This window comes from Entelurus aequoreus, linkage group LG27 (genome assembly GCF_033978785.1).
Source record: "Entelurus aequoreus isolate RoL-2023_Sb linkage group LG27, RoL_Eaeq_v1.1, whole genome shotgun sequence".
In the NCBI taxonomy this organism is placed as follows: domain Eukaryota; kingdom Metazoa; phylum Chordata; class Actinopteri; order Syngnathiformes; family Syngnathidae; genus Entelurus; species Entelurus aequoreus.
The window spans coordinates 17,522,914-17,539,029 of NC_084757.1; the positions used below are offsets into that span (position 1 = coordinate 17,522,914).

The 16,116-nt window shown below is 37.1% G+C and overlaps 1 protein-coding gene across 4 annotated transcripts in view; it reads right to left on the reverse strand.

Annotated features, from left to right (window-relative positions):
- mef2b (myocyte enhancer factor 2b) overlaps nucleotides 1–16,116 on the reverse strand; it is a 38,956-nt gene that overhangs the window by 2,129 nt on the left and 20,711 nt on the right. For all 4 annotated transcript variants that reach the window (XM_062039232.1, XM_062039233.1, XM_062039231.1 and 1 more), the window contains exons 4-8: nucleotides 11,965–12,168; nucleotides 11,778–11,897; nucleotides 6,330–6,492; nucleotides 2,651–2,908; nucleotides 2,472–2,583 (exon numbers count right to left, since the gene is read on the reverse strand). In XM_062039232.1, coding sequence (XP_061895216.1) covers nucleotides 2,472–2,583; nucleotides 2,651–2,908; nucleotides 6,330–6,492; nucleotides 11,778–11,897; nucleotides 11,965–12,168 — 857 coding nt within the window. The remainder of the gene's footprint in view (nucleotides 1–2,471; nucleotides 2,584–2,650; nucleotides 2,909–6,329; nucleotides 6,493–11,777; nucleotides 11,898–11,964; nucleotides 12,169–16,116) is intronic.

A 16,116-nucleotide genomic window follows, 5' to 3' on the forward strand; every position in this document is an offset into this window, starting at 1 on the left:
TACGTCAAGTGTTTTGCCAAGAGGATTATTTGTAGTATGTACAAACCCCGTTTCCATATGAGTTGGGAAATTGTGTTAGATGTAAATATAAACGGAATACAATGATTTGCAAATCATTTTCAACCCATATTCAGTTGAATATGCTACAAAGACAACATATTTGATGTTCAAACTGATAAAAAAAATTTTTTTTTGCAAATAATCATTAACTTTAGAATTTGATGCCAGCAACACGTGACAAAGAAGTTGGGAAATGTGGTAATAAATACTGATAAAGTTGAGGAATGCTCATCAAACACTTATTTGGAACATCCCACAGGTGAACAGGCAAATTGGGAACAGGTGGGTGCCATGATTGGGTATAAAAGTAGATTCCATGAAATGCTCAGTCTTTCACAAACAAGGATGGGGCGAGGGTCACCACTTTGTCAACAAATGCGTGAGCAAATTGTTGAACAGTTTAAGAAAAATCTTTCTCAACCAGCTATTGCAAGGAATTTCACCATCTACGGTAAATGATAAATGATAAATGGGTTATACTTGTATAGCGCTTTTCTACCTTCAAGGTACTCAAAGCGCTTTGACAGTATTTCCACATTCACCCATTCACACACTGATGGCGGGAGCTGCCATGCAAGGCGCTAACCAGCAGCCATCAGAGGCAAAGGGTGAAGTGTCTTGCCCAAGGACACAACGGACGTGACTAGGAAGGTAGAAGGTGGGAATTGAACCCCAGTAACCAGCAACACTCTATCAACTTCGCCACGCCGTCCCGTTCCGTAATATCATCAAAGGGTTCAGAGAATCTGGAGAAATCACTGCACGTAAGCAGCTAAGCCCGTGACCTTCGATCCCTCAGGCTGTACTGCATCAACAAGCGACATCAGTGTGTAAAGGATATCACCACATGGGCTCAGGAACACTTCAGAAACCCACTGTCAGTAACTACAGTTGGTCGCTACATCTGTAAGTGCAAGTTAAAGCTCTCCTATGCAAGGCGAAAACCGTTTATCAACAAACCCCAGAAACGCAGACGGCTTCGCTGGGCCTGAGCTCATCTAAGATGGACTGATACAAAGTGGAAAAGTGTTCCGTGGTCTGACGAGTCCACATTTCAAATTGTTTTTGGAAACTGTGGACGTCATGTCCTCCGGACCAAAGAGGAAAGAACCATCCGGATTGTTATAGGCGCAAAGTTGAAAAGCCAGCATGTGTGATGGTATGGGGGTGCATTAGTGCCCGAGACATGGGTAACTTACACATCTGTGAAGGCGCCATTAATGCTGAAAGGTACATACAGGTTTTGGAGCAACATATGTTGCCATCCAAGCAACGTTACCATGGACGCCCCTGCTTATTTCAGCAAGACAATGCCAAGCCACGTGTTACATCAATGTGGCTTCATAGTAAAAGAGTGCGGGTACTAGACTGGCCTGCCTGTAGTCCAGACCTGTCTCCCATTGAAAATGTGTGGCGCATTATGAAGCCTAAAATACCACAACGGAGACCCCCGGACTGTTGAACAACTTAAGCTGTACATCAAGCAAGAATGGGAAAGAATTCCACCTGAGAAGCTTAAAAAATGTGTCTCCTCAGTTCCCAAACGTTTACTGAGTGTTGTTAAGCACGTGTTGCAGCCATGAAATTCTAAGTTAATTATTATTTGCAAAAAAAAAATAAAGTTTATGAGTTTGAACATCAAATATCTTGTCTTTGTAGTGCATTCAATTGAATATTGGTTGAAAAGGATTTGCAAATCATTGTATTCCGTTTATATTTACATCTAACACAATTTCCCAACTCATATGGAAACGGGGTTTGTACATTTTTAGAATGTACTTGTTCTATTGTTGGCCAAAGTGAGACAAAGAAACAAATTTGAAGTCTTTATTTTTAAGTTATTATGCCATGATTTTACCAGTCCGGCCCGCGTGGGAATAGATTTTCCTTCATGCGGCCCTTGAGCTAAAATGAGTTTGACACCCCTGATGTAATACATTTTATTATGGATTATAAATATATAAAAACACAATAGTTCTACTTTTTACTGCTATAACTAAAGCCTGTTTCAATTATTAGCTGATAAACTGATATTAGGCATCAAGAGTATAAAATTTACTAAAATGCACATTTAATTTATAAACAAAATATAAAACAAGGTGTTTTTGTTCTTTTTTAAACAGTTCTCGATATTCTCAAAAGCAGTCCTACAATATTAAACTAATAAATAAAATAATAAAATATATTATATTTTATATTTATATTAATAAAATACAATTTATTTAAATAAAATAAAATACAAAATGTTTTCTTTTAATATATTGTTAAAATCTAAATATAAGATATTACTGACTTAATTAAAAATGAGTATTATCTTTGTACATTTTTGATACAGTTCTTGTCATTAGATTGTGCATGTGTACCTAATGTTGTGGCCAGTAAGTGCACATGTAATGCATGGATATCCTCACCCTTGACTAACATGAGGTCCCTGGAGCTCGTGCGCAGGCTGAGATGCTTGCCAGGAGTTTACTGCTCCTCTTTGCAGACTAACAGAGTGATAAAAACTTGGTTGGCTGTAATCTGGAAAAGAAAAATACACAATACTAACAAATGAAGGGGAAAAGCATTAGACTATGAATACTCCTACCAGAAACTCCAGGGGAGGCGAGGCCATAGCCTGCCAAGGCGTGGCCCAGCAGCCCAGCTTTGCCCATGGCCACCACTGAGCTGGCACCATGTAGGCCATGGTACAAGACCCCCCTGCTCATAGAGGGGGTTTGGGCCGCACGGGAACCCTGATTGGCAGCATCACCACCTGGCAGGGTCAAAGTAGGAGGGGGAGGAGGAAGAGGACTCTTCAGGTCCAGTCCTCGGCTCACGTGGGAGAAGACGGAGTAGCCGATACCTGCGGCAGGAAGTGAAAAGCAGATGTGAGCAAACTTTTCTTCTCACTGAAACCATCTTGTTAAACCTTCACACTTCTTCTTTCGCCATCACCTTTCTAACAGTGTGGGCTTTCATGCAAAAAAAGCTTGTTTTCCGTTTAGTGCAAAAATGATTCCTGGACACATTAATATTAAAGTAAATTTGAATTGGTGAACCCTGCGTAATGACAATAAAGCTGATTCTGATTCTGATTCTGAATGAACACTTACCGGTAAGTATTTTTTTAGGTATACAGTAAAAGGGACAAGCGGTAGAAAATGGATGGATGGATGGAGTAAATAGCACAAGAAAGTGGCAAATTACTGAGATAAAAACTGTACAAATACTTAAATATGATTATTTATTTTTTACACAACTAAAAAAGAATGTCTACATTTTTAGAAAGTACATATTTTTTATAGACATTACCACTAGAAATGTATATTTCTTTCAGCTGAAAATAAAGTGACACTAAGACATTATGTCAAGATGTATTCAGGTAACATTTTGAAAAAAATACTATTCATTTTGAAAACAATTTCCTTAAATTGTGACTATCTGTGTTGGCCCTGCGATGAGGTGGTGACTTGTCCAGGGTGTACCCCGCCTTCCACCCGATTGTAGCTGAGATAGGCTCCAGCGCCCCCGCGACCCCAAAGGGAATAAGCGGTAGAAAATGGATGGATGGATGTGACAAAAAGTTTTGTCTGAAATTATTCATACATATTTTTAACACATACAAACTAAATAGATGTTTTGTAAACACGATAGAAGTGGGCACATTTGGGCACCTCTTGATTCGATTCAATACCCATTCTTGGGGTGACGATTCGATTTGGAATCGTACAATTCAACAATTTTCGCAATATATTATTTTGTAAAAAAATTATAACAAAACCTTTCCAAAACAGGTTATAAGTTACAAAAGCTCCTCTTGGCTGCTGACGTATGGCTTGTACATGCAGTGTTGGTATAAAAAAACCTTATTTACAAAAATAATAATAATTTTATAACAAAGAAAAATCACAATGTTAATCAATTTAGATTAAAAAAAATAAATAAAGCAACTCCAACTCCAACCCCAGCTTTACAATACTTAGCATAGAAATGTACACAGCAATTAAGACATATTATTAACAAGGAAAAACTAAAATGAATACAAGCAACAGTATCAGTAATAATAATACTAATATCAATAATAGTCAAAAATAGATTCTTAAATTTTTTTTTGTAAAAAATCTTGAAAATTCTGAATAAAAAATGCAATTTAGCACACCTATTATATATATTTATAAGAAATATGAATGCATAAACATATATTAAGTGTAAATAAATAAATCAATATAGACATTTTAAATTTTTACAAAAATGTCCTTGTTTAATGCATACGCTTTATGAATAAAGGCAGAGCCATTATTTTCTCACAATGTTGTGGATTGTGATAGATGTCATTGAAAAGATTGTTTAAAAAATATGTATATGTATATATGTTTTTTTTTAATGTTAAAAAAACCAAACTGGGTTACTCAAATGGACCAGGGCTAGACTGTGAACATCCTTACTCTTGTACATCTTAACAATTTTGTGGCACTTTCTTGAACTGCAAATTGACTTCCACACAAGATGTGACCAGAGTATGAATATGTTTACTCTTCATATCATGTCACAGTAATGATAGATCATCAGTGTCACATGACTTGACGACGAGCAGGCGACCGACAATGGCTGCAGAGTTTTACAAAAAGAGTAGGCGAGGCGGGGTTTCCCCGAGTCTGCCAAAATACCTGTGGGGGTGGGGGGAGTGGTGGTTATGGGCGTAGTCACCGTGACATCATCGAGCAATTTGCTATGATATTTTTTTCTTTAAAAAAGCTCAAAAATGTATACACACATTTAAAAACAAATCTGTTAATATTAATTAGTACAAACATATTTTTTTATCCTTTCACCATATTTTCAATTGTTGCTGCTTTTTATACAATGTACTTTGTGGAGATTTTTTTTGTGGTGTAGAGACTTTTAATGAGTTTTTTAATTAAAACCAACCAGCAACAAATCTAGCATCTTCTGCTGGTGTTATTATAGAATGTACTCGTGTTTAGAGACCATTCGCAGGTATATCTGCAATATATATAAAATAATGTCCACAGCACAGACATGCTGACAACGCCCCAGACAATGGCGTGCGTTTTGTTTACTGTATTTTTCGGATTATAAATCGCAGTTTTATTCATAGTTTGGCCGGGAGTGCGACTTATACTCTGGAGCGATTTATGTGTGAAATTATTAACACATTACCGTAAAATATAGAAGAGAAAGCGGCACATTGTCTACCTTTGGAGTTGGCAGAGTTGTTTAGAAGCGACACCGAGGAAGAAGATTTCATGGGATTTAGCGATTAGGAGTGACAGATTGTTTGGTAAACGTATAGCATGTTCTATATGTTATAGTTATTTGAATGACTCTTACCATAATATGTTACGTTAACATACCAGGCATGTTCTCAGTTGGTTATTTATGCATCATATAACGTACACTTATTCAATCTGTTGTTCACTATTCTTTATTTATTTTAAATTGCCTTTCAAATGTCTATTCTTGGTGTTGGATTTTATCAAATAAATTTCCCCCAAAAATGCGACTTATACTCTAGTGCGACTTATATATGTTTTTTTCCTTCTTTATTATGCATTTTCGGCCGGTGCGATTTATACTACGGAGCGATTTATAATCCGAAAAATACAGTACATCCGGTTTCGATAGCGCGGTTTTCAGTGATCAAAGTCTTTTTTCGATGGTCAAGTTTTCGGCACATCACTTGTCAATAGAGTGCAAATAATAGGCTATATATATCAATTCATACTGTAACGACCAGCTAATGTTATTGTTTTATGTTCCTGTGGTTTGCATTAAATGATAGTTTTTCCCACGTTTGCAAACACACCGTCCGTGCCTGTAAGGTGATTGGCAGTGTTGTTGTGTGTCCGGGACAAGCGCGGACTCACCGAAACAAAAGTTTTCACGGGAGGTAAAACTTGTTGGAGTGGTGCCGTTTGTTATCATAAGATTGGTAATAAAAATGTAAAATAGCGTCGGACTTTGTGTGATTTATTTTGGGGGCTACTTACTTTCATTTGTTTTCAAGTAAAAAAAGGTGTAGAAGTAATGAAAAACTGGAGATGTGCCACATTCAATCACATTAAGGGGAAACCCTGTGAGGACTTGTTCACACTTCCTGTGAGGTGACAGCCAGCTGCACACAACAGGTTATTTTTTACCAACACACCCTTATACTGCATTTCTGTCATTTTTGGCAGAGACAATATGGAAGTGCACCATCAGTGTCACAACATGGCGGTCAAATGATGTGGTCTACATTCTGTCCGAAGGATACACTATACCTGAGTGGGGCTGCAAGAAGGAGGTGTGAGGTGCTGCTGAAGCTGGGCTGACACATTTAAAGCCTGCAGGGGGTCTGTGGGGGGCCATGCTGGGTCCGGAAGAGATGGGGAAGCTGGTTTCAGAAACCAGGAACTGAGCTTCTGGTGACCGTAGGGATGGAGCCTGGAAAGTCAAACATGAAATATGTCACTCTATTAGGTACACCTTCACAATCTAATGAGAGCCAATACAACAGCTGGAAAAAAACGTTCTTCTTTACAAACTTTTTGTGAATTTTTCAAGGACCTTGTTACAATCCTTTGCTGTAAAAACGTGCTATCCGTACTCAATGCCATAAGATATATTTACAATAACAACAGCGGTCTGAAGGCTGGACACTACTGGGCGAGGCCACAGAGGGCAGGTTGATGTCATCTGGGCCGTTCAGGTCACCAGACGGCACCAGACCCTGGGTGGTGGACGTGCACACTTAATTAGTTCAATTTTAACATTACGATAATATCATTACATACTGTCTATTGATACAATTACTTACAGAAAAGAGAACATTCGTAAATATATATATGTACACACATATACATACGTATACACAGATATACTCATATATATATACACACATAAAAACATTAACACACACGCACATATATAATACACACACACACGCACACCTATACATACATATACACACACACATGTATACATATAAACACACATATATATATATATATATATATATATATATATATATATATATATATTGTATATACCGGTACTGTATATATATTGTATATATATATATATATATATATATATATATATATATATATATATATATATATATATATATATATATATATATATATATATATATATATATATATATTTTATATATACATATATATATACATACATGACAAAACCAGTGACGTTGGCAAGTTGTGTAAATCGTAAATAAAAACAGAATACAATGATTTGCAAATCCTTTTATATTCAATTATATATAACTATATACTTATATTCAATTGAATAGACTGCAGAGACAAAATATTCAATGTTCAAACTGGTAAACTGTTATTTTTGCAAATATTAGCTCATTTAAAGTTAAAGTGCCAATGATTGTCACACACACACTAGGTGTGGCGAAATTATTCTCTGCATTTGACCCATCACCCTTGATCACCCCCTGAGAGGTCAGGGGAGCAGTGGGCAGCAGCGGTGGCCGTGCCCGGGAATCATTTTTGGTGATTTAACCCCCAATTCCAACCCCTGATGCTGAGTGCCAAGCAGGGAGGTAATGGGTCCCATTTTTATAGTCTTTGGTATTTGGAATTTGATGCCTGCAACATGTTTCAAAAAAGCTGGCACACGTGGCAAAAAAGACTGAGAAAGTTGAGAAATGCTCATCAAACACTTGTTTGGAACATCCCAGAGGTGAACAGGCTAATTGGGAACAGGTGGGTGCCATGATTGGGTATAAAAGCAGCTTCCATGAAATGCTCAGTCATTCACAAACAATGATGGGGCGAGGGTCACCACTTTGTGAACAAATGCGAGAGCATAATGTCCAACAGTCTAAGAACATTTCTCAACCAGCTATTGCAAGGAATTTAGGGATTTCACCATCTACGGCAGCGTTTCTCAAAGTGTGGGGCGCGCCCCACTGGTGGGGAATAGAGACATGACAGGTGGGGCGCGAGGAACGGGAGGAAATCTCACTTTGATTTTTTTTATTTTAGGTAGAAAAGCGCTATACAAGTACAAACCATTTATCATTTATCATTATTATTATATTCTTTGATTTTTTTTTTTACTATGCTTTCATTTTCTATACACACTGGAAATCACTTTGTGATTCTGTCTGTGAAATCCGCTATATAGATAAATGTAAATTACTTATTTTTCCTGTATGCTTTACATTTCTAGGTAGGAGCGAAAGTTTGACAGACAGCAACAGTAACTAATGGGGGCGGGGCTAAGCGGAAGCTTTGTGAATGGCGAGTCACTGTGCGAGGATTTGCTGTTTTGCAAATACATAAAAAATAGAGCCACTGTTGATGAGCTGTTCAAGATAATGGACAGTTTCCTCAAAGAACACGACCTTAAATGGGAAAACTGTGTGGGCTTTTGCTCTGATGGCGCGCATGGCAAAGTCAAGAAACGGGCTGCAGGCTCTAACAAAGAGGGTTGCGCCAAATGCGCATTGGACACAATGTGTCATTCACCGGGAAACACTCGCGTCAAGGCAGCTCAGCCCCGAATTCAATGAGGTTTTAACAGTGGCAGTGTCAAGCCTGCAACCCCGATTTGAAAAGCTGTGCAGTGCAAAACAGGCTCATTGCAGCCACTAATGCTGGAGTACTGTAAAACTCATGTTCACTTGCCCTGTCCTCCTTTTTTTGGCAAAGATTGCAAAGTGGCACTTTTATTTTCATTTATCATTGAACTTGATGCAAGTTATTTGATTTATTATTGAAGTTGATGCAAGTTATAACACTTTTATTTGATTTATTATTGAACTTGGTGCAAGTTATAACACTTTTTTTTATTTATTATTGAACTTGATGCAAGTTATAACACTTTTGTTTTATTTATTATTGAACTTGATGCAAGTTATAACACTTTTATTTGATTTATTATTGAACTTGATGCAAGTTATAACACTTTTTTTTATTTATTATTGAACTTGATGCAAGTTATAACACTTTTGTTTTATTTATTATTGAACTTGATGCAAGTTATAACACTTTTGTTTTATTTATTATTGAACTTGATGCAAGTTATTTGATTTATTATTGAACCTGATGCAAGTTATAACACTTTTATTTGATTTATTATTGAACTTGATGCAAGTTATAACACTTTTTTTTATTTATTATATAACTTGATGCAAGTTATAACACTTTTTTTGATTTATTATTGAACTTGATGCAAGTTATAACACTTTTGTTTTATTTATTATTGAATTGATGCAAGTTATTTTATTTGATATTGAACTTGATGCAAGTTATACCACAGCTGCACAGTTATTTTATTTATTATTGAACTTAATTTTATTTTATGTTATTGAGTTTTAATGTATTAAACTTGATGTTACTTGATGTTCGATAAATTTGAAAATGTTAAGCTTGGCATTAGCGTTCTGTTGGGGCGATGGGGGCAGGTGGGGCTTGAAAACTCCCCCTTGTCCAAAGTGGGGGATGACAAAAAAAGTTTGAGAACCACTGATCTACGGTCTGTAGTATCATCAAAAGATTCAGAGAATCTGTAGAAATCACTGCACGTAAGCGGCAGAACTACATTGAATGCCCGTGAGCTTCGATCCCTCAGGCGGTACTGCATCAAAAACTGACATGAGTATGTAAAGGATATCACCATATGGGCTCAGGAACACTTCAGAAAACCACTGTCAGTAACTACAGTTCGTCGCTACATCTGTAAGTGCAAGTTAAAACTCTACTATGCAAGGCGAAAGCCATTTATCAACAACACCCAGAAACGTCACCAGCTTCGCTGGGCCCGAGCTCATCTAAGATGGACAAATGCAAAGTGGAAAAGTGTTTTGTGGTCTGATGAGTCCACATTTCAAATTGTTTTTGGAAACTGTGGACGCCGTGTCCTCCGGACCAAAGAGGAAAAGAACTATCCGAATTTTTATAGGCGTAAAGTTGAAAACCCAGCATCTGTGATAGTATGGGGGTGTATTAGTGCCCAAGGCATGAGTAACTTACACATCTGTGAAGGCACCATTAATGCTGAAAGGTACATACAGGTTTTGGAGCAACATATGTTGCCAACGTCTTTTTCATGGACGCCCCTGCTTATTTCAGCAAGACAATGCCACATTCTGCACTTGTTACAACAGCGTGGCTTCCTAGTAAAAGAGTGCGGGTACTAGACTGGCCTGCCTTTAGTCCAGACCTGTCTCCCATTGAAAATGTGTGGTGCATTATGAAGTCTAAAATACCACAACGGAGACCCCGGACTGTTGAACAACTTAAGCTGTACATCAAGCAAGAATGGGAAATAATTCCACCTGAAAAGCTTCAAAAATTGGTCTCCTCAGTTCCCAAATGTTTACTGAGTGTTGTTAAAAGGAAAGGCCATGTATTACAGTGGTAAAAATGCCCCTGTGCCAACTTTTTTGCAATGTGTTGCTGCCATTGAATCTATTTGCAAAAAAAACAAGTTTCTCAGTTCGAACCTTAAATATCTGGTCTTTGCAGTCTATTCAATTGAATATAAGTTGAAAAGGATTTGCAAATTATTGTTTTCGGTTTTTATTTACCATTTACACAACGTGCCAACTTCAGTGGTTTTGGGTTTTGTAGTAAATAAACTTAAATAAAAGTCTGCTTACAGCGGGGCCAACAGGAGGTCCTTTACCGCCCATGGAACCCAATAAATATCCATCCGAAAAGCGCCAAGAATACTCCATTTACATTTTGTGACTTGAATATTAACCAAGTATTAGTGATATCGTTAATAAAAGCTCTAACGCAGACAAACTATTTATAGCAGCACCGTGATCATGGATCAACTGATGAGCTGCTTCCTTGCTTGTCAATCTTTATTGTAGATCATTAAACACGCCTCTCACCTGGCTAGTAGAAAAGCAGGGACGTATTCCGACATGTTGGTACACTTTGGCGAGAACGATACGAAAAAACGCTTGGTTCCACTCCCCTTTTTTTCATGAAGATTATAAGTCAAAAAGCGAAAGTCGAGACGAGTTTTTGAAATTAATGCGCCCTGTATGCTTAAAACGATCAAAATGGGTAAATAATAAATGTTATTATTATATACCAGTTACTACATTACATATATATACTTACATCATGTATATAAAACATTAATGGAGGTGTTTGGATGTTTTTAAGGGCTTTATAGGCAGAATAGAGTGGCTCCAAAAGGCTCTATTGTAAGTGACTTTTGATCGCATTTATTTACTGCTTAGAATACATAAAAAATAAAAACATATGTGTTCTTGTCTTACATAAGGATTGTGAATGATAGGCAAAATTCCCCAAAGAGTGCAGTTTCTCTTTAAGTTGAGGTACCACTGTATTTTCTAAATGTAGCTGTTTTGACCTTTGTAATCATTAATAAAGTGGATTGAGTTCTTCTTTTGTCAATTGTGTTATTATTTACCAGGTGGTTCACACTAATGTATAATTATTTTAATTCACTAAACCTAATACAAGTGACAGTTATTGGTTTAGAATGTTTGTTTTATTGACATTCTGGTTTCTATTTATAGTTATAAAGTTTTCAACCATACGCTGTATTGATGTGAAAAATCAATCACGCACGTTCACATAGTTAGTTTTGATATTTGTGTGCCAAGCGAGAGTTGGTCAGGTGACCTAGTGAGCCATCTTTGAACTAGAAGCACACTGGATCTTTTTTGTAAAAAAATGTTAATTCCCCAAGTGTGTGTATTTACTGACAGAGATGCGCTGGCGTCCCACAGACAAGTCCATGCCGTCACCATTATGGGTGGTAACCTGCATGCTCTCCTCGCAGTCCACCTCAGAGCCGTCCAGATCGAGTCCTTTCCTCCTCAGTGTCTGACCCAAAGCACAGAAAGTAAGAATCAGAGGAAAGCGGTATTTCACCTTTCAAGTGTTTTAATACCTCCAGTATGTCAGTGTTGGTGCGGCTCTCGTGCGGCTCGCTGTACTCCGTGTACTTGAGCAGCACCTTGTCCATGTCGGTGCTGGCGTACTGGAACAGACGATTTGTGCTGTTGAAGATGATCAGGGCAATCTCGCAGTCACATAGCACGCTCAGCTCGTAGGCCTTCTTCATCAGGCCAAACTTACGCTTAGTGAATGTCACCTGCGATGCAAACAAGACGACATTAGAATTCTTGTGTATTAAATGTGGTATGCAATGTTCAAAATAATAATAATAATAATCAGACATTTTATTTCTAGGCGCCTTTCTAGACACTCAAGGACACCATACATGTGTTAAAAGCAGTGCTACACAAACAATAATAAAAAAGTGGGAAATTGACAAATAATCAGATCAGGCTAAAATACAACAACAACAGTGCAAATGAGGTCAGAGGGAAAAAGCAGTCCTAAACAGATGGGTGTTCAGTTGGGATTTGAAGTGAGGGAGTGAGGTAGTGTTTCTGAGATCCAGTGGCAGGCTGTTCCAGAGACGGGGAGCAGAGCGGCTGAATGCTCTGCCCCCCATGGTGGTGAGACGGGCCGGTGGAACAGTCAGGTGGATGGAGGAGGAGGATCTGAGAGTGCGGGAGGGTGTGGCAACGTGCAGGAGGTCAGACAGGTAGGGCGGGGCAAAGTTGTGAATTGACTTAAATGTTAGGAGGAGGATTTTTAAGTCAATTCAAAATTTTATTAGGAGCCAGTTGAGCTGTTGTAGGACAGGGGTGATGTGGTGGATGGATGGGGTCCTTGTGATGATGCGGGCAGCTGAGTTCTGGACTAACTGGAGTTTATGGAGGGATTTGTCAATGACACGGAGAGAAGAGAATTGCAGTAATCGAGGCTATGAACAAGAATAGAACTGCCTTTCAATAAAAGGACCACAACTATGGAACTCCTTACCGGACACTTTGAAAAGTATACCTGCACTTGTCACTTTCAAAAAACAAACAAAATTATGGCTAGTTGAGCAACAATCGTGTTCCCATGTTTAGTTTTTACTCATTTTTACTAATTGGTCTAGTCTGCACTTTGTCTGTGTTATTATTATTATTGGCTTTTATCTAGTTTGCACTTGTCTGTATTATTACTATTATCATTATTATCAAATCATTCTATTTTTTATTTTCCTATTTTAATGATGTTGGATCTGTGTTGTTGTTGGGGACAAGTGTTGTAAATTAGCTTTGGCTACAAACACTGTGATGCATGCATCGGATAACTGTTTCAGATGTCTATGTTTTTGTATCTGTCCCTATTTCAAATAAACCTCTATAATAATAAAGAAGAGGTATGGGGGTAAGGGAGGGGCGGAGGCGGTTGAAAAGCTCCATAAAGCTAAAAATGTTCCAAATCACAACTCAGTTGTAATGGAGATCTGGGGCCGTACTTATCAAGCTTCTTAGAATTACTCCTAAGAAGTCTGCTAAGAGTTGACTTAAGAGTAAATAAATTCTTCGCTGAAAGCTGCACTTCACTATAATTCACTTAATTCACTTCACTTAAAAGTTAGTTATCAAGTGTCTTACTCACACTTTCAGCGAAGTGTAGGACTGAATCTTAAGTGTCACACTCAGAGCTGAATTACGACATTACTATGTGCCGCAAACGGAATTTTAGGTGACGTCATTTCTGTGTCCATAGAAATGACCAATCACGGAAGGGAATCCGTTGTCTAAGAATAAAGAAATATCTTGGAAATATTTAAGTGGACAATGGGAGTGTATATTTTGACAATAAACTACAAAATAATACAAAACAAACTAGTCCCCGCCGGCACTCACGCTACCGCTCCCTCTCTTCTATCGCCCACACACTCACTGACGTCACTCACCTCACGGCCACACACATACGCTACTGTCATAACATTTTCTTTCCAATTCATTAATTAGGCAACTAATTTGAAACTGGTGTGGGTGGCTCTATATATACTAGCCCACTGCAGACACATGCAGAAATCAACAAGGAATCGAAAAGTATTAAATCTGTGACAAAAATAATATCCGCTCTGTCTAAACCAGGGGTCACCAACGCGGTGCCCGCGGGCACCAGGTCGCCCGTAAGGACCAGATGAGTCGCCCGCGGGCCTGTTCTAAAAAATAAAAAATAAAAAAATAATAAAAAAAAAATAATAATTTCTTTTTTTTTTTTTAATTAAATCTACATAGAAAAAACACAAGATACACTTTCAATCAGTGCATCAACCCAAACCCCCCCCCCCCATGCACACTCATCCACACCCACTCACACAAAAGGGGTTATTTCTTTCTGCTACCAATATTCTGGTTCCCACAACATAGACAACACATCTGCAAGGGACACAGTCCCTGAAGCACACATGATTGTATAGGCTGCTGGTCCACTAACATTTTCATTAATTACTATTTTTTATGTAATTATTTTTATATTGTTTTACTTTCTTTTTTATCCAAGAAAATGTTTTTTATTTATTTATCTTATTTTATTTTATTTTTAAAAAAAGGGCCTTATCTTCAACAGACCAGGTTGTCAATGAAATTAGATTTGTTTAAAGGGTTTTTTAAACCAGGCCCACTCCAGATAATGTCCAAGTCGGACTCAGCAACACACACCTTCATTCATGTACACAGAAAAAAATTAGGGAACACAACAGATTGCATATAATTTATAAACAAAATTACATTTTCAAAATAAGCATTTATGTACAGTCCAGATTATGTCCAGGTCACTCAAATTAGGGAACACAACAACAGATATCATATAATCTATAAACATAATTATACTTTCAAAATAAGCCTTTGAGGACTTCTCATCTTTTTTTTAATGTTTTTTGGCATCATTATCGTTTTCAACCATGTAACTTTCTAAAGTTAAAAAATACTGAATAAATGTTTTAAAGAAAGTAATACTAAGTGAATATCTGTTTTTGGCCTTAAAAATAAACATTTTACAGAGTACTATAATTAAATTGACTAAATCATGATTGTCAATGAACTCTCCTAAAATAACAGAAACCACATTAAGCTTCATAAACAAACCAATCCTTAAACACATTTTTTCAACTTCCACCCAAAACAAAGACACAATATGACAATACCAAAACAAATGCAGGGTGGATTCAGGCTCCTGACAACAAAATCGGCAATCATCTGACTGTCATATTCCATAATTTTAACATTTTCCCTGTGGGTAAGAAGTTATAAATAATTTTAATTTGAAAATAACGATTTTGCACATCGATAGTGGTTTTATAGATTAGTTTGAATATGGCATCCCATGGCAACGGGCAGTCAAAAAAGTCCTCCCATTTTCCATTTGTGTTGTATGAGGCAGCCTTCAAAGATTTCTTTATTAAATAAAAATTATATCTTTTTCTATTTATTTTAGTTCCTTTTTGCCAACTAGAATTTCTTATTAGAGGTTTACAAACTAATAATTTAGTAGTTCCATAATTAATTATTTGTTTCCATCTTTTCCCAATTACTCCAGGTAGTTGATAAAATGAAAAGCTTGAGCAAGCATCACCATACATAGCTCTAAGTTCATTATACTTCATAATATTACCATTCTCATTGATAATATTGACAAAAATGATTCCTCTTTCAAACACATTTTTCCAAAAGAAAGGCTTTCCATCTATTACAATATTAGAGTTCATCCATATTAACTGCTGCAAAATATCGTCTCTTTTTTCTGGCACATAAAATTGAAAACACCACTATGAGTGGATTGTTTCCTTTATGAACCCCGCCATGTTTCCCAGCAGACTCTCTGGGAGGGGATCACTTGTAAAAAAGGATACAATTTCTTTTGATACAGTACATGTTTTTTGTCCAACAGGACATTTGTGTACCACTCAATGTTTAAATACATCTTTGGAACAATTGATGCTTTTAAAGACAGACACATAGCTTCAAGGTTGAGAAGTTCCGGCCCCCATATTCATACTCTTTGTACAAAACCTTTCTTTTAATCTTTTCTGGTTTGCCGTTCCAGACAAAATCGAAGACCCTCCGCTCATAAATCTTAAAAAAGTTTTGTGATGGAGCTGGTAATGACAAAAACAAATACATAAATTGAGGAATAATTAACGAGTTGGCAATAGACATTTTACCATACAAGGTTAGGGATT